Source organism: Ascaphus truei, chromosome 10 (assembly GCF_040206685.1).
Source record: "Ascaphus truei isolate aAscTru1 chromosome 10, aAscTru1.hap1, whole genome shotgun sequence".
NCBI classification, from domain to species: Eukaryota; Metazoa; Chordata; class Amphibia; order Anura; family Ascaphidae; genus Ascaphus; species Ascaphus truei.
In genome coordinates this window covers 59,365,205-59,384,322 of record NC_134492.1, presented here as the reverse complement: position 1 = coordinate 59,384,322, position 19,118 = coordinate 59,365,205, and the positions used below count along the sequence as shown (strand labels likewise).

The window sequence follows — 19,118 nt, the reverse complement described above, 5'->3', positions numbered from 1 at the left end:
CTTACCGAGACACGTGGTAATGTCCCCCTTACCGAGACACGTGGTAATGTCCCCCTTACCGAGACCCCGAGACACGCGGTAATGTCCCCCCTTACCGAGACCCCGAGACACGCGGTAATGTCCCTCTTACCAAGACCCCGAGACACGCGGTAATGTCCCCCTTACCAAGACCCCAAGATGTGGTAATGTCCCCCTTACCGAGACGTGGTAATGTCCCCCTTACCGAGACCCCGAGACGCGGTAATGTCCCCCTTACCGAGACCCAGAGACGCGGTAATGTCCCCCCTTTCCGAGACCCAGAGACACGCGGTAATGTCCCCCTTACCGAGACACGCGGTAATGTCCCCCTTACCGAGACACGCGGTAATGTCCCCCTTACCGAGACACGCGTTAATGTCCCCCTTACCGAGACACGCGGTAATGTCCCCCTTACCGAGACACGCGGTAATGTCCCCCTTACCGAGACACGCGGTAATGTCCCCCTTACCGAGACACGCGGTAATGTCCCCCTTACCGAGACACGTGGTAATGTCCCCCTTACCGAGACACGTGGTAATGTCCCCCTTACCGAGACCCCGAGACGCGGTAATGTCCCCCTTACAGAGACCCAGAGACGCGGTAATGTCCCCCCTTACCGAGACCCCGAGACGCGGTAATGTCCCCCTTACCGAGACCCCAAGACGCGGTAATGTCCCCCTTCCCGAGACACGCGGTAATGTCCCCCCTTACCAAGACCCCGAGACGCGGTAATGTCCCCCTTACCGAGACCCGAGACACACGTAATGTCCCCCTTACCGAGACCCCGAGATGCGGTAATGTCCCCCTTACCGAGACCCAGACACGTGGTATTGTCCCACTTACTGAGACTCCGAGATGCGATAATGTCCCCCTTACCGAGACCCAGAGTCACGTGGTAATGTCCCCCTTACCGAGACACGTGATAATATCCCCCTTACTGAGACCCTGAGACACGTGGTAATGTCCCCCTTACCGAGACACATGGTAAAGTCCCCCTTACCGAGACACGTGGTAATGTCCCCCTTACCGAGACACGTGGTAATGTCCCCCTTACCGAGACACGTGGTAATGTCCCCCTTACCGAGACCCCGAGACGCGGTAATGTCCCCCTTACAGAGACCCAGAGACGCGGTAATGTCCCCCCTTTCCGAGACCCAGAGACACGCGGTAATGTCCCCCTTACCGAGACACGCGGTAATGTCCCCCTTACCGAGACACGCGGTAATGTCCCCCTTACCGAGACACGCGTTAATGTCCCCCTTACCGAGACACGCGGTAATGTCCCCCTTACCGAGACACGCGGTAATGTCCCCCTTACCGAGACACGCAGTAATGTCCCCCTTACCGGGATCCTGAGACACGCGGTATTGTCTCCCTTACCGGGATCCTGAGACACGCGGTAATGTCCCCCTTACCGGGATCCTGAGACACGTGGTAATGTCCCCCTTACCGGGATCCTGAGACACGCGGTAATGTCCCCCTTACCGAGACACGTGGTAATGTCCCGCTTACCGAGACACGCGGTAATGTCCCCCTTACCGAGACCCCGAGACACGCGGTAATGTCCCCCTTACCGAGACACGCGGTAAAGTCATCCTTACCGAGACACGCGGTAATGTCCCCCTTTCCAAGACCCCGAAGCACGCGGTAATGTCCCCCTTACCGAGACTTCGAGACACGCGGTAATGTCCCCCTTACCGAGACTTCGAGACACCCGGTAATGTCCCCCTTACCGAGACCCCGAGACGTGGTAATGTCCCCCTTACCGAGACCCCGAGACGCGGTAATGTCCCCCTTACCGAGACACGCGGTAATGTCATCCTTACCGAGACATGCGGTAATGTCCCCCTTTCCAAGACCCCGAAGCACGCGGTAATGTCCCCCTTACCAAGACTTCGAGACACGCGGTAATGTCCCCCTTTTCTGAGACTTCGAGACACGCGGTAATGTCCCCCTTACCGAGACTTCGAGACACGCGGTAATGTCCCCCATACCGTGACCCCGAGACACGTGGTAATGTCCCCCTTACCGAGACACGTGGTAATGACCCCCTTACCGAGACACGTGGTAATGTCCCCATTACCGAGATCCTGAGACACACGGTAATGTCCCCCCTTACCAAGACCCTGAGATGCGGTAATGTCCCCCCTTACCAAGACCCTGAGATGCGGTAATGTCCCCCCTTACCAAGACCCTGAGATGCGGTAATGTCCCCCCTTACCAAGACCCTGAGATGCGGTAATGTCCCCCTTACCGAGACCCGCGGTAATGTCCCTGTTACCGAGACCCCGAGACGCGGTAATGTCCCCCCTTACCGAGACTTCGAGACGCGGTAATGTCCCCCTTTCCAAGACCCCGAAGCACACGGTAATGTCCCCCTTACCGAGACCCCGAGATGCGGTAATGTCTCCCTTACCGAGACCCCGAGACGCGGTAATGTCCCCCTTACCGAGACCCCAAGACGCGGCAATGTCCCCCTTACCGAGACCCCGAGACGCGGTAATGTCCCCCTTACCGAGACCCCAAGACGCGGCAATGTCCCCCTTACCGAGACCCCGAGACACGCGGTAATGTCCCCCCTTACCAAGACCCCGAGACGCGGTAATGTCCCCCTTACCGAGACCCGAGACACACGTAATGTCCCCCTTACCGAGACCCCGAGATGCGGTAATGTCCCCCCTTACCGAGACCCAGACACGTGGTATTGTCCCACTTACTGAGACTCCGAGATGCGATAATGTCCCCCTTACTGAGACCCTGAGACACGTGGTAATGTCCCCCTTACCGAGACACGTGGTAATGTCCCCCTTACCGAGACACGTGGTAATGTCCCCCTTACCGAGACCCCGAGACACGCGGTAATGTCCCCCCTTACCGAGACCCCGAGACACGCGGTAATGTCCCTCTTACCAAGACCCCGAGACACGCGGTAATGTCCCCCTTACCAAGACCCCAAGATGTGGTAATGTCCCCCTTACCGAGACGTGGTAATGTCCCCCTTACCGAGACCCCGAGACGCGGTAATGTCCCCCTTACCGAGACCCAGAGACGCGGTAATGTCCCCCCTTTCCGAGACCCAGAGACACGCGGTAATGTCCCCCTTACCGAGACACGCGGTAATGTCCCCCTTACCGAGACACGCGGTAATGTCCCCCTTACCGAGACACGCGTTAATGTCCCCCTTACCGAGACACGCGGTAATGTCCCCCTTACCGAGACACGCGGTAATGTCCCCCTTACCGAGACACGCAGTAATGTCCCCCTTACCGGGATCCTGAGACACGCGGTATTGTCTCCCTTACCGGGATCCTGAGACACGCGGTAATGTCCCCCTTACCGGGATCCTGAGACACGTGGTAATGTCCCCCTTACCGAGACACGCGGTAATGTCCCGCTTACCGAGACACGCGGTAATGTCCCCCTTACCGAGACCCCGAGACACGCGGTAATGTCCCCCTTACCGAGACACGCGGTAAAGTCATCCTTACCGAGACACGCGGTAATGTCCCCCTTTCCAAGACCCCGAAGCACGCGGTAATGTCCCCCTTACCGAGACTTCGAGACACGCGGTAATGTCCCCCTTACCGAGACTTCGAGACACCCGGTAATGTCCCCCTTACCGAGACCCCGAGACGTGGTAATGTCCCCCTTACCGAGACCCCGAGACGCGGTAATGTCCCCCTTACCGAGACACGCGGTAATGTCATCCTTACCGAGACATGCGGTAATGTCCCCCTTTCCAAGACCCCGAAGCACGCGGTAATGTCCCCCTTACCAAGACTTCGAGACACGCGGTAATGTCCCCCTTTTCTGAGACTTCGAGACACGCGGTAATGTCCCCCTTACCGAGACTTCGAGACACGCGGTAATGTCCCCCATACCGTGACCCCGAGACACGTGGTAATGTCCCCCTTACCGAGACACGTGGTAATGTCCCCCTTACCGAGACACGTGGTAATGTCCCCGTTACCGAGATCCTGAGACACACGGTAATGTCCCCCCTTACCAAGACCCTGAGATGCGGTAATGTCCCCCCTTACCAAGACCCTGAGATGCGGTAATGTCCCCCCTTACCAAGACCCTGAGATGCGGTAATGTCCCCCTTACCGAGACCCGCGGTAATGTCCCTGTTACCGAGACCCCGAGACGCGGTTATGTCCCCCCTTACCGAGACCCCGAGACGCGGTAATGTCCCCCTTACCGAGACTTCGAGACGCGGTAATGTCCCCCTTACCGAGACACGCGATAATGTCCCCCTTTCCAAGCCCCCGAAGCACACGGTAATGTCCCCCTTATCGAGACACGCTGTAATGTCCCCCTTATCGAGACACGCGGTAATGTCCCCCTTACCGAGACTTCCAGACACGCGGTAATGTCCCCCTTACCGAGACCCCGAGACGTGGTAATGTCCCCCTTACCGAGACCCCGAGACGCGGTAATGTCCCCCTTACCGAGACACGCAGTAATGTCATCCTTACCGAGACACACGGTAATGTCCCCCTTATCGAGACACGCGGTAATGTCCCCCTTACTGAGACTTCGAGACACGCAGTAATGTCCCACTTACTGAGACTTCCAGATACGCTGTAATGACCCCCTTACTGAGACTTCGAGACACGCGGTAATGTCCCCCTTACCGAGACTTCGAGACACGCGGTAATGTCCCCCTTACGAGACTTCGAGACACGTGGTAATGTCCCCCTTACCGAGACACGTGGTAATGTCCCCCTTACCGAGACACGTGGTAATGTCCCCGTTACCGAGATCCTGAGACACACGGTAATGTCCCCCCTTACCAAGACCCTGAGATGCGGTAATGTCCCCCCTTACCAAGACCCTGAGATGCGGTAATGTCCCCCCTTACCAAGACCCTGAGATGCGGTAATGTCCCCCTTACCGAGACCCGCGGTAATGTCCCTGTTACCGAGACCCCGAGACGCGGTAATGTCCCCCCTTACCGAGACCCCGAGACGCGGTAATGTCCCCCTTACCGAGACTTCGAGACGCGGTAATGTCCCCCTTACCGAGACACGCGATAATGTCCCCCTTTCCAAGCCCCCGAAGCACACGGTAATGTCCCCCTTATCGAGACACGCTGTAATGTCCCCCTTATCGAGACACGCGGTAATGTCCCCCTTACCGAGACTTCCAGACACGCGGTAATGTCCCCCTTACCGAGACCCCGAGACGTGGTAATGTCCCCCTTACCGAGACCCCGAGACGCGGTAATGTCCCCCTTACCGAGACACGCAGTAATGTCATCCTTACCGAGACACACGGTAATGTCCCCCTTATCGAGACACGCGGTAATGTCCCCCTTACTGAGACTTCGAGACACGCAGTAATGTCCCACTTACTGAGACTTCCAGATACGCTGTAATGACCCCCTTACTGAGACTTCGAGACACGCGGTAATGTCCCCCTTACCGAGACTTCGAGACACGCGGTAATGTCCCCCTTACGAGACTTCGAGACACGCGGTAATGTCCCCCTTACCGAGACCCCGAGATGCGGTAATGTCCCCCTTACCGAGACCCCAAGACACGCGGTAATGTCCCCGCTTACCGAGACCCCGAGACACGCGGTAATGTCCCCCTTACTGAGACCCCGAGACGCGGTAATGTCCCCCTTAACGAGACCCCAAGACGCGGTAATGTCCCCCTTACCGAGACCCCGAGACACGCGGTAATGTCCCCCTTACCGAGACCCCGAGGCGCGGTAATGTCCCCCTTACCAAGACCCCGCGACGCGGTAATGTCCCCCTTACCGAGACCCGAGACACACGTAATGTCCCCCTTACCGAGACCCCGAGACACGCGGTATTGTCCCACTTACTGAGACTCCGAGATGCGGTAATGTCCCCCTTACCGAGACCCTGAGACACGTGGTAATGTCCCCCTTACCGAGACACGTGGTAATGTCCCCCTTACCGAGACACGTGGTAATGTCCCCCTTACCGAGACACGTGGTAATGTCCCCCTTACCGAGACACGTGGTAATGTCCCCCTTACCGAGACACGCGGTAATGTCCCCCTTACCGAGACCCCGAGACATGTGGTATTGTCCACCTTACCAGGATCCTGAGACACGCGGTAATGTCCCCCTTACCGAGACCCCGAGACACGTGATAATGTCCCCCTTACCGAGACCCCGAGACACACGGTAATGTCCCCCTTACCGAGACCCCGAAACACACGGTAATGTCCCCCTTACCGAGACCCCGAGACACACGGTAATGTCCCCCTTACCGAGACCCCGAGACACACGGTAATGTCCCCCTTATTAGACAAAAAGTAATATCCCCCTTACCGAGACGTCCCCCGCCGAGGACTGAAATCAGTGAGGGTTAGGAGAAGCAACATTGTATTTTAAAAGCTGTCTGTGAGTAGGGTTACTGACTCTACACTTTAACTCAGGCTGTGCTTGAAAAGCTGGGTGAAGCGGCAGGCGTAATCTTATAGGGGTCCCATGTTAAAATGGATGAGAAGCAAAGAGTGCTCAGTTGCGTGTCATTACCCAGAATCCCTGGCTGCAGTGGAAGCACTGTATGCTAAGAGATACTGGGGAAGGGCAGGGTGGCAGACCTGGCTGGGATTTTTATTTGCTGATTTATTGGGGGGGACATGCTGAAGAATTGGAGAGTGACGAGTCTGCCCTTTAAAACATTCTTTTAAATGCCTCGAACCCGCTAGTAGTTCATTTTCTCTGTGACACGATCTGAAGCTTCTCAAAATCCCAGGTTCCCGGGGTGCAAACGGGTTTATACGCAGTGAATAAATAAAAAGGGGGGGAAACAAAATGGCTGCCCTGTTAGCTACTGGAGATCTTAGAGCTGCAAATTAGCTCAGCTACAAAAACAAAACCCTTTATTGATGTTTTTATTCCAGACACACTATTATCTTACGGTGGGTTAATAATAGTGACACAAAACCCTCCCCCCTACAGGATAGAGACTCCCATGAGCGTATCTGCTTGAATATTCCAGGTCCCCCAAACCTGCTTCAGTCACCCCATTGTGTCACAGTGGTTATACTGCAGAAGGGGATTCTGGGTAATGACATGCAAACAAGCCGCCCAGTAGGCGTGTCACTTGAATGAAACAAGCAGATACATCCTCATTTCTACATTGGAACTGTAATTAAGAGGACATAAATGTGTGTTATCTTCCCTTCAGGTGGGCTGGTTCCCGTCCACGTACGTGGAAGAAGATGAGTGACGCGGTACCACCGATCGGTAGAACGCTTGAAGGCGCGTGGGAGTGCGGAGATCTCTGGTGTTCGAGTGGGGGGGGGGGGTTGTTCGCATTCCCGCCCTGGTCGGAAAGTCGTGAAAAATCCGTGTTTTATCCAAAATGAGTCGGCGGATTTTCCACGGTGTTCAAAATGTGTGGATCCCAAAACCCGCTGTCCTGGGGCGCCGTGAGAAAGCGGCGTGTTCTCCGCGCAGAGTTGAGGTGTAAATATTAGTTATTGGACTGCTGATAAATAAATATTTTGGACCAGCCCGAAGAGGGCCAAACTGTGACATGGACCCGTGGGGACTCTTAGGTCCAGAGCCACAAATGCTGTTAATATCACGTTAAGACTAACGCTATATCCACAAAGGACAATAACATTACGTGAACTAACATAGCGTTATTTCCGTCTCTTTCACCGTGAGTTAAACCCCTATTTCCGGCTCGGGACGGGGGTAACCCCACTGTGAGGGGATATAACTAACATAGCGTTATTTCTCTCTCTCACCGTGAGATAAACCCCTATTTCCGGGTCTGGATGAGGGTAACCCCACAGTGAGGTGATATAACTAACATAGCATTATTTCCCTCTCTCTCACCGTGAGATAAACCCTTATTTCCGGGTCTGGATGGGGGTAACCCCACAGTGAGGTGATATAACTAACATAGCGTTATTTCCCTCTCTCTCTCACCGTGAGATAAACCCCTATTTCCGGGTCTGGGTGGGGGTAACCCCACAGTGAGGCGATATAACTAACATAGCGTTATTTCCCTCTCTCTCACCGTGAGATAAACCCCTATTTCCGGGTCTGGATGGGGGTAACCCCACAGTGAGGCGATATAACTAACATAGCGTTATTTCCCTCTCTCTCACCGTGAGATAAACCCCTATTTCCGGGTCTGGGTGGGGGTAACCCCACAGTGAGGCGATATAACTAACATAGCGTTATTTCCCTCTCTCTCACCGTGAGATAAACCCCTATTTCCGGCTCGGGACGGGGGTAACACTAAGACATCCTCACCGTCACGTTACTGGGGGATAACACCACATGATGCTACAATAACGTGATGGTGACCCCATGCTAATGACATGTAGAACGGACGCTGCGTCTGCATATAATTAGCAGTGAGGATACACGGTAACCTCAGGGAACATCGCGCCCGCTCCTGTTTTAGGTCACGTCCCGTTATGAGCCTGGATTTAACTGCACTTAGCAGAGCTGGGCCTTAATGTTTTGTGAATCTGCCTGCAAAGGTGCAATATGGCGTTGAAAGCAGGACTTTGTGTGCTCAGATAAATCCTGTTGTGTGTGGGGTCCCGATATAGCCTTGTATTGACCATACAACCAATAATGTAAGCTCTGTTCAATTTGCGAAAGTCTCAGCGAAATTTGAATGAATATAGAAAGTGACGATATGTTTCATCTAAGGCTAATTGCAAAGTTCTGTAATTTAAAAAAAGGGTAATTCTCATTTTTTTCCCTATGAGAATATGTGCGAAACTCACTCATTTTTGCCAACACAAATCAGGCAAAAAGTTTCACAGAAGGCGGTTTGCAAAAATGTCCGGTTTTCTTTGGAGGTTTTCCGACTTATTTCAGCCGCAAAATCCGCCGTGGACTTCAGATCTAGAATAAAAATGCCCCAAATGTGTCGCTGTTTAATGAAAATGTTAGTTGGGCAAATATCAGTGGAAAGCTGCTATTATCGGGCAAGGATAGTGTAAATGTGTGTTTAAATATTCTATGTGTCAGAAAATCCCTGTACCTGCACAGACTGTGAACCCACGTCAGTGTTAAAGTGAAAAAATGGCATACACAAGTTATGTTTTTTAAGTGTCATGGTGATTTAGGGAGCACGGTTTTGCAGAAAGCATCTCGGATCCCCTAATAATAACCCGAGTATTGGCATTTTTACTCCCGGGATTTGGCGGTCACGGTGTTCTGCATTCTCTGCTTGTGTTATGTGGAAAATGCCCTTTATTCAGATGATATCTTACGCACGTCGTTATCCATGGCGGAGTAATGCTAAGAGAGAAAATTAGATGCAGAATTGTATGTGTCCCGTTGTAATCTGTGTATTGCTTACCCCATATAACCCCTCCCTATCTCCTATTACCCCATATAACCCCTCCCTATCTCCTATTACCGCATATAACCCCTCCCTATCTCCTATTACCGCATATAACCCCTCCCTATCTCCTATTACCCCATATAACCCCTCCCTATAACTCCTCCTATTGCCCCATATAACCCCTCCCTATAACTCCTCCTATTGCCCCATATAACCACTCCCTATAACTCCTCCTATTACCCTATAAAACCACTACCTATAACTCCTCCTATTACCCCATATAACCCCTCCCTATAACTCCTCCTATTACCCCATTTACCCGCTCCCTATAACTCCTCCCATTACCCCATATAACCCCACTTTCGCAGTGATGCACAGGATACAAATGCCTCCATATCAATTGCACATCAAATTTGCCTTTATACATAACCTCCATCTGGCTCTCTGTGTATTGCGATGCCCTGGATTCAGTGACGTATCCATGTGTGTGTATATACTGTATATATATATATTTTTTTATACCAAAGACTGCATTTTGTTGCGCTTCTCTTGTCTTGCCGCAGCCTATGCGCGCCTCCCTGCATTTCGCTGCACTTCTCTTGTCTTGCCGCAGCCTATGCGCGCCTCCCTGCATTTCGCTGCACTTCTCTTGTCTTGCCGCAGCCTGTGCGTGCTGGCCTGCGTTTCGCTGCGCTTCTTTTGTAGTGCAGCAGCCTGTGCGCACCGCCCTGCTTTGCGCATTGTAAATATGTCAGTAAACTGAGCGGAGATTGTCACACCTGCGTGCTCCCTTTCCACTTTGATTGAATATGAAAGCAATACAGAAATAAAATAAAGATTACACTGGATATAAAACCTTGAGTTAGACGCATTTATAGTGTCACAAAAAATTAAATTGGAATATTTAAAAATTGGACATAGTGTGTGTGTGTGTGTGTGTGTGTGTGTGTGTGTGTGTGTGTGTGTGTGTGTGTGTGTGTGTGTGTGTGTGTGTGTGAGAGTGTGAGCACGTTGTGTGTATGTGTGCGTGTATATATATGTAGCCCCCTGTAAACAGAACAGGCTACTAATCCTTCTATTACTGGAGTAAGCCCTGGTAAGGGCAGGCGCCAGTAGTGACCATGGGTTTTTCCCCCTCACCAAGCCCCGCCTCTGTGGTAGAGGCAGGCCCCTGAGCTCTGTGCATGCTAGAGAGAGGGGAGGTCCTGTTGACATCATAGGGGGCGGGGCTGAGTCTATTTAGTGGGCTGTCCTGTGTGTGTGTGAGGGAGTGCAGTTCTGCGTGAGAGTTCAGTCTGTTGGAGTGTCAGTTCTGTGTGGATGTCAGTCAAGTCAGTTCAGGCTTGGAGTGGAGTCTTGCCTGTCAGGCCGGTGAGAGTTTGGAGTCTCTGGAGAGCAGTGTGTCTGCTGCACCAGAGAAAGGAGAGATGACCCTGTGACAGCTGCGCGGGTAGCTGGTCAGTCTGGGAGCATCCGATGGGAGCAATCAGGAGAGTGTGTGGTCTGAAGTGCTGTAGGACCGAGAGGGGATAAGGACAGACCTACTGTATATAGAGGTGGATCAATGCCCTCACCCTGCTCAGGGGGTGAGGGGCAGGAGATCTAGCCTCACCCACAGGGCCTACCCTGGTGGAGGTGGAGGCCGGGCTATTGAGGCCCCATCCAGACCATCCTGTCTGGAGACATTACTGGAGGGAAGGAGAGGAGGAATACCCATGTATCTGAACTGCTGCTACTGTGTGCTGCTGCGGTGATCAGAGACAATAAAGGGACATTGCGGTTTTACATCAGACTCTGTGTGTGTTCTGGAGCATTCACCCTGGGACGAGGGTCATTCCTCTATAAGGGTCCTACCCCACATTCTGGGAAGTTATAGAGGATTGAGGCGCTGCACCGTTGCTAAGGAGAAGATGGAGGCATACACCCCAGAAGCCTGGTCCTGTATCCCCGACATCACCGCGGGAGACTCAGGCCCTCCTGTCACTGGCAGGTATGCACCACCAACATACATGTAGCCAGCCCTCACTACACCCTAGATATGGCATCTGTGTCTTGGGGGGGGGGGGGACATGGGTTACATTTGGAGGCGAGCTGTTGAGATCCCAAACAGGACAGGTTTTCAGCGAAGCAGAACGGGAAGAGTGAAGTGCACTTTCCGTGCAAGTGCTGGAGAAAGTAGGGCATGTCATACCAGGGGTAGTCAGGGGAGCGTGGACTCCCGCACAGTACGCTCTGGGTGCCCTAAGAGGGTGTTGTAAGATGGGTGCCAAGCTATAGCTGTTCTAGTCCCTTGAGGCAGATAGTGTGAGGCAACTGGGGGGGTTAGCCTGTTAACTAGTCCAGGGACCATGGCCCAGGGCCCGCACTATGAGTGGCCAAAAGTAGGGACGCCCGTACTTAGGGAGATGCCCGGTACACTAGCCAGCACCCACATAAAACACACCACAGAGCACTTGCAGGAACAGTCACCGAGTACAGTGCACAGAGAAGGAGTTCTGCCTAGCCTGGGGTATGCCATACATCATATCAGTGGGTAACAGTCAGAATAGCATCAGAAAGCATGCAGAGAGTGTTCAGTGAGCAAGTGGAGGTCAGTCAGTGTCTAGGAACAAGCTTTGCACTAGACACTGAGAATAGTACACAAATACATTTGGTGGGCTCATCAAAGATGGCGGCCGTCACTACATGTGCTCCGCGGAGCGAGAAAGAATCCAAAATGGCGACAAACGCGCCATCCACGGCCCAGCAGTTAGCAGCCGAACTAAAATGGCGATTCCCGCCAATCCTGGAGCGCGCACGTGAATCGTGCAAAGAGACTGTGCGAGAAAAGTGGCGGGAGATGTGCAGGGGTTTGGCGCCAAACCCAGATCCCCTGCGAGCGGCGCGAAAGCCGAAAGCCCACCCACCTGTGCTGTGACTGGCCAACAAACCAGGCCACGTCACACTGAAAGAAGGAGTGCCCCGCCTCTTGTTTCCACCAGAGGGAGGGGGCACAAGGAGAGCCAATCAGGAGAGCCTTCCCCAGCGAAGGGAGGGACAGGAAGTGAGAGCGAGGAGCTTCATTTCTGTCTGACATTCACAGAGAGTGGAGCTGAGCAATTGAACTGTTCCACCCCTGAGCAAAATATGGCCGAAATGAGCACCACGATTTACCAGCTACCAGGAGGCTTACTGGTAGTGGAGGTTGAGGGCCACGAATAACTCCGGTGCCTGTGCGTCCACTGCAGGATACCCGGAGCGGTCCCCAGCACTAAGGCACGATGCCCTCAATGCGGCACGTACTACCTGTGGCCTAACGAGCCATGGCCACTGATCGAGACCCCGCGTGGTGCCTCTCCGGGAACACTAACGGAGGTGGCGGAGACGAAAGACAAGGCTGCCCTAGTTCCCCGCTTCACCCATGCGGTAAGAACCAAGGCCCAGCTGCTACAGAGCAGAGAGAACCAGAGGCGGAGGAGAGAGCGACCGCAGTGGAGGTACCGGAGCGAGCCCGTTTCGTGCCACTACCCACTGGCGGTATCGCCCAAGACCCGGTGACTCCCTTGCGGAGGAGCCAATTGTAATATCATCGGAGGAAGAAGTTGGCGTCTCATCGGTGGCGATGCGCCTACCGGCGAACCTCCCCAGCTGTAACAAAGATGGCGGTCCTCTTACCGGAGAGGAGCAGGACACCTTCCGACGGCAAGTGCTGGTGCGGCCTGAGGCCCGTTGCAGTCCCACGGCCGTGGTGACTCCCAGTGCGGCGGAGATGGCGTCCGAGACGACTCCGGAGGACCCCGAGTACATCAGCCTGCAGCGGAGCGGTAAGGAGACTCCACCACCCCCTTACTTCCGCCATGCGAAGACGGCACCTGCAGAGGACGAATAGAGGCGTGCGGCCTACTTACCCGTCCGCGGACCGGATGATCCACCCCCGCCCCTTCCGGTCTTCGACGCACTTCCGGTGCGTGACCACTGAGCGGATGGAGATTCCGCGGGCACCGGCGATGACATCACTTCCGGGTCCGACTGCAAGAGAGGCCCGGGAGCGCTGTTCTCCCCACGGAGAGCAGCCATGACAGCTGCAATTGCCACACTTAAAAGCCAAGGCCCATACAGAGGAGCACGAAGCACGTCGGAGAGAGCAACCAAGAAAGCGTCCCTTGGTCGCGGTATTACCCGCTTGCTGGACACTAACTTGAACATTGCCCCTGCACCGTCACGAGTGTTGTCACCGGGACCTAGCGGGGATAAATTGAGCAAGTACCCCAAATATTCCAGAGATGTGCGGGACTGGGAATTGAGCGATGAGGGGTCTGATGGGGAAATACCATATGCTAATGTAATACGTGTGCCTAACCCTGTGCCTTTTTCTCCTGCAGCTAGAGGGAGGGCCTGAGGGTCCCACACTACAGCAGAGGCTGGGCCTGTGAGTGAAGTGGTTCACAAGATGAACCCTACGGTGTACATCAATGCCAAAGGGAGGAGAGATTGCTCGCGCTCTACCGAGGCGGGGACGTCCGGTGTTTCACCCCAAGCAGAGTCCGAGATAGAGACCACTAGCCCCTTATCAGAGTACGAGCACCGTGACAAGTGGTGGGCCCCCTTATTTACTGGGTACAACGCAGGTATGGATCGCACCAGGTTCTTACTCATCCGTAACAACATAGTTGATCATTGGTGGGCGGAGGGTGCCTATACTCCCCGGGAGGTGGCGGACGAAGTCAAACACAGGTACCGGGAGATAGAGCAGAAGATCATTCTGCCCAAGGGCCCCAGTATTTTGTATGATGATATTGCCCCTGTAGAACCAGAGTTCTGGGTACTGCCAAGCAGGGCGGGTCACCGTAAACTCACCAAGTTGAGCAGAGCAGACAGAGCCATAGTGGCTAGGTACAGGCAGTCTCATGGGTACGAATACCCTTATGTGCCTGAACCCATAATGAGAGAGATTGAGGAGAACAGGGATAGTTGGCTCCGAGAAGCCGTGCAGGAGTACCTAAGAACCAAGTTTGGTACAGTAAAGCAGGGTACCACAATCCGGATAGGATCAGTGAGTTGGTCAGGATCTGGAGTATAGGAAGGTGCATATACATGCATAGTGTGATCTATCGGTCAGAGTCTGGGTCGGCACAGTCGTTTTACGCGACCATAACTGACCATAATGGAAGAAAAGTGCAGAAGCCTGACCCAAAGCATTATTCCTAGTTGGTTCTCCCCGTTGGGAGTACCCGGCTACTGTTACTGTTACGCCACTTGGTGATTGGCTCAAGAGATAACCTGTCTTGCACTGTGTTTGTTTACCAGGTTTGTCTACGCAGGATGGTTCTGCTAAAAGTAAGTCCAAGTGGGGATCATTGGATTCCACCAGAGGGAGAGTGTAGCCCCCTGTAAACAGAACGGGCTACTTATCCTTCTACTACTGGAGTAAGCCCTGGTAAGGGCAGGCGCCAGTAGTGACCATGGGTTTTTCCCCCTTACCAAGCCCCGCCTCTGTGGTAGAGGCAGGCCCCTGAGCTCTGTGCAGGCTAGACAGAGGGGAGGTCCTGTTGACATCATAGGGGGCGGGGCTGAGTCTATTTAGTGGGCTGTCCTGTGTGTGTGTGAGGGAGTGCAGTTCTGCGTGAGAGTTCAGTCTGTTGGAGTGTCAGTTCTGTGTGGATGTCAGTCAAGTCAGTTCTGGCTTGGAGTGGAGTCTTGCCTGTCAGGCCGGTGAGAGTTTGGAGTCTCTGGAGAGCAGTGTGTCTGCTGCACCAGAGAAAGGAGAGATGATCCTGTGACAGCTGCGCGGGTAGCTGGTCAGTCTGGGAGCATCCGATGGGAGCAATCAGGAGAGTGTGTGGTCTGAAGTGCTGTAGGACCGAGAGGAGATAAGGACAGACCTATATAGAGGTGGACCAATGCCCTCACCCTGCTCAGGGGGTGAGGGGCCGGAGATCTAGCCTCACCCACAGGGCCTACCCTGATGGAGGTGGAGGCCAGGGTATTGAGGCCCCATCCAGACCATCCTGTCTGGAGACATTACTGGAGGGAAGGAGAGGAGGAATACCCATGTATCTGAACTGCTGCTACTGTGTGCTGCTGCTGTGATCAGAGACAATAAAGAGACATTGCGGTTTTACATCAGACTCTGTGTGTGTTCTGGAGCATTCACCCTGGGACCAGGGTCATTCCTCTACAAGGGTCCTACCCCACATTCTGGGAAGTTATAGAGGATGAAGGCGCTGCACCGTTGCTAAGGAGAAGATGGAGGCATACACCCCAGAAGCCTGGTCCTGTATCCCCGACATCACCGCGGGAGACTCAGGCCCTCCTGTTACCGGCAGGTATGCACCACCAACATACACGTAGCCAGCCCTCACTACACCCTAGATATGGCATCTGTGTCTGGGGGGGGAACATGGGTTACATATATACACACGCACACACACATATATCTTTATAGCGCAAGGAGAGCTCGTGGACACTGTCCTATGAAGTGAGGAAAGAGCTGACAGCTACAAAGAGGAGAGAGATCTAGATGCCGGTGAAATTTTAACGCAATCCTGGTTATAACGCGGTCTCATTCTGTGGACTCCAAGGACCGCGTTATAATGGGGTTATGCCGTGTGTATATATATATATATATATATATATACACACATACACATACACACACACACACACACACACATATATATATATGTGTGTGTGTGTGTGTGTGTGTGTATATATATATATACACGGCATAACCCCATTATAACGCGGTCCTTGGAGTCCACAGAATGAGACCGCTTATAACCAGGATCGCGTTAAAATTTCACCGGCATCTAGATCTCTCTCCTCTTTGTAGCTGTCAGCTCTTTCCTCACTTCATAGGAAAGTATATATACATATATAAAGCAGAAAATAGCCGTGTTAGTCCAATGCAGAATAAATGAGTTCTTCAGTATTAGGTATCACCTAATACTGAAGAACTCATTTATTATGATATATATATGTGTGTGTATATGTATATATATGTGTGTGTATGTATGTATATATATATATATATATATATATATATATATATATATAACAATGAAAAGAAAAAGAAAAGCGTCCCAACTCAGCACTCAAGTATACTCAGAACAAATATCAAAGAAAATTATGATTTATTAAACAGCACAAATAATCAAACATAAAATACAAAAAATATTAAAACCCTGACATCCTCCTGTGATAGAATATGTATCAGACAGGGGAAATCCCCGATGAATATACTAATGGACCCCTAATACCCAAGGCAAGGGAAAAAAAGCCTATAAGCACAAAATATATGTAGAACAAGGGGTTAACAATAACCCCTTGAACCTACAAGGCCGGCCTCACCCCTAGTAAATATAAAACCACACAGCAAGCATAGATAACACGCGCACCAAATTGCCTAATACATGCTGATGTCAAATACATATATTATATACATACACCGTAAATGCAGTTGATATAATCAAGGCAAACCAGGCACAGTGCCAAAAAGAGACTGTTAGTATGGGATCAACAATGGTTAACAGTTCACATCAGTTATCATAGTCCATGAGACCATCCATGACACACTGTGATAGTAAAATGTCCAAAGGGTAAAGATCTTCCAATTGAGGGGTCCATGCGCAGGGGAGTCAGGGAAAAACAAACACCCCAACACGTGTTTCACCTCCGCTTCATCAGGGGGCTATATATTTATATACACACAGATATAAATATATATAGATATATCATTGCACCGATTTATCATTGCATATTGATTTACTAGTCGGTATTTAGTAACAATCATTCATCTTGTGGATGCGGGGTCCGCTCTCTCTCTTAAGATATACCCTATTTCCTCGATTCTAAGATGCACCTTTTTTCCGAATTTTACATGTCTGAAATCGGGGTGCGTCTAAGAATCGATGTATTAAAAAAAAAAGTGTCTACACTACTAACCCCCTCTTTTCACTTACCATTTTTCAGGAGAGGTCCCATGTCAGCGAAGGATGAAGTGGGTGGCGGCAGGAGTGGTCCAACGTCTGCAAATGGTTGAAGATGGACAGCGGGCAGGAGTGCGGCAGGACAGGTCCCAAGTCTGCAAGCGAATGAAAATAAGAAGACAGTGGGCAGGAGTGCAGCGGCAGGAGATCATTATAGCAGGAGAGCTGAGCAGGAGCAGAGCGGCATAGGGGAACGGCTTGGGAGGTGTCCGGTGTCTGACTTCCGGTTACAGTGTGCACCTCCCAAGCCGTTCCCCTATGCTGCTCTGCTCCTGCTCAGCTCTCCTGCTATTATGATCTCCTAGAGCCATCGCACGCCTGCTGTCTTATCTTCATTCACCTGCAGACTTGGGACCTGTCCTGCAACCGCAGCACTCCCGCCCGCTGTCTATCTTCAACCATCTGCAGACGTGGAACCTCTCCTGCCGCCACCCACTTCATCCTTCGGTGACATGGGACCTCTCCTGAAACAAATGGCAAGTGAAAAATAATTTTTCCTCGGTTTGTAAGGGCCAAATCGATGGTGCGTCTTACAATCAATGGCGTCTTACAATCGAGGAAATACGGTATATATCTATATATATATCTATCTATATATATAAATAAAGCAGAAAATAGCCGTGTTAGTCCAGTTGCGATAGTGCAGAATAAATGAGTTCTTCAGTATTAGGTATCACCTAATACTGAAGAACTCATTTATTATGCAATATATATATATATATACACACACACACACACAATTGTGTGTAAAAAAAATAAAGTACACCCACTTTGAATTTTATGGTTTTACATATCAGGACATAGTAACAATCATCTGTTCCTTAGCAGGTCTTAAAATTAGGTAAATACAACCGCAGATGCACAACAAGGGAGCGGTTATATGGTGCGTTAGGAGGAGTTATAGGTAGGGTGACCAGATTTTCAAAATGAAAAACCGGGACACTTAAAAAAAAAATGTACATCACGCCCCGTTGCCATGACAACAAAATACTAACGCCAGGCAGTGACATGTTGCCATGACAATGTGGCATCACGTGAAGCCTCGACACCATAATGCATCCTGTTGTCATGTCAACTTGATGCCGCATGACGTCATGGAGCTTCTCGTTGTTATGACAATGTGTATTACGTGACGTCGCGCTGCCATGTTGATGGAATTTGGAGGGGAGGATACAGCCAAAGGCAAGATAAATATGTAATAAAAAGATCGAAAAAAATGTTATCTCCGGGTTAGCCTTCAATAGAAGGTGGCAACCCTGGCTGCAGTGTGTGTTTGTGTGTATAGAGGAGGGCCATGCAGTGTGTATTTGTGTATATAATGGTGGGGGCAGCAGTGTGTGTTTGTGTGTATAGAGGTGGGGGCTGCAGTGTGTGTTTGTTGTCACAGGAATATCACGGTGCTCACCACAAACCGGACTGGACGGCGAGGCCGAGGTGGGGATTCAGGTAAACCACCGCCTCCCGAATCCTCTCCTCCGCGGCCGGAACTCCTGTACTAGGACCAGACTGAGGAAGGGTAGAGGGGTGGAAGCCATAATTAGAAAAAAATGGAGACTGTAGAGTGGACTCATTCCTGAGGTTATTATGAGCGAATTCTGCCCATGGGAGTAGATCGAGCCAATTGTCTTGAGGGTCAGATATGAAGCAACGAAGGAACTGCTCCAGAGACTGATTGGTTTGTTCCGTTTGACCATTGATCTGCGGGTGGTATCCAGAGGAGAAGGGAAGTGCCACGTTAAGTCTTTTACAGAAGGCCCTCCAGAATCTCGAGACAAACTGCGACCCTCGATCAGAGACTATGGTTTGAGGTGACCCATGGAGCCCGA

The 19,118-nt window shown here is 51.9% G+C and overlaps 1 protein-coding gene across 2 annotated transcripts in view; it reads left to right on the top strand.

Annotated features, from left to right (window-relative positions):
* VAV3 (vav guanine nucleotide exchange factor 3) overlaps nucleotides 1–10,180 on the top strand; it is a 229,582-nt gene extending 219,402 nt beyond the window's left edge. For both annotated transcript variants that reach the window (XM_075617032.1, XM_075617033.1), the window contains one exon: nucleotides 7,193–10,180. In XM_075617032.1, the coding sequence (XP_075473147.1) occupies nucleotides 7,193–7,234 (42 nt within the window). In that variant the 3' untranslated portion in view covers nucleotides 7,235–10,180. The remainder of the gene's footprint in view (nucleotides 1–7,192) is intronic.
* Nucleotides 10,181–19,118: the final 8,938 nt, after the last annotated feature.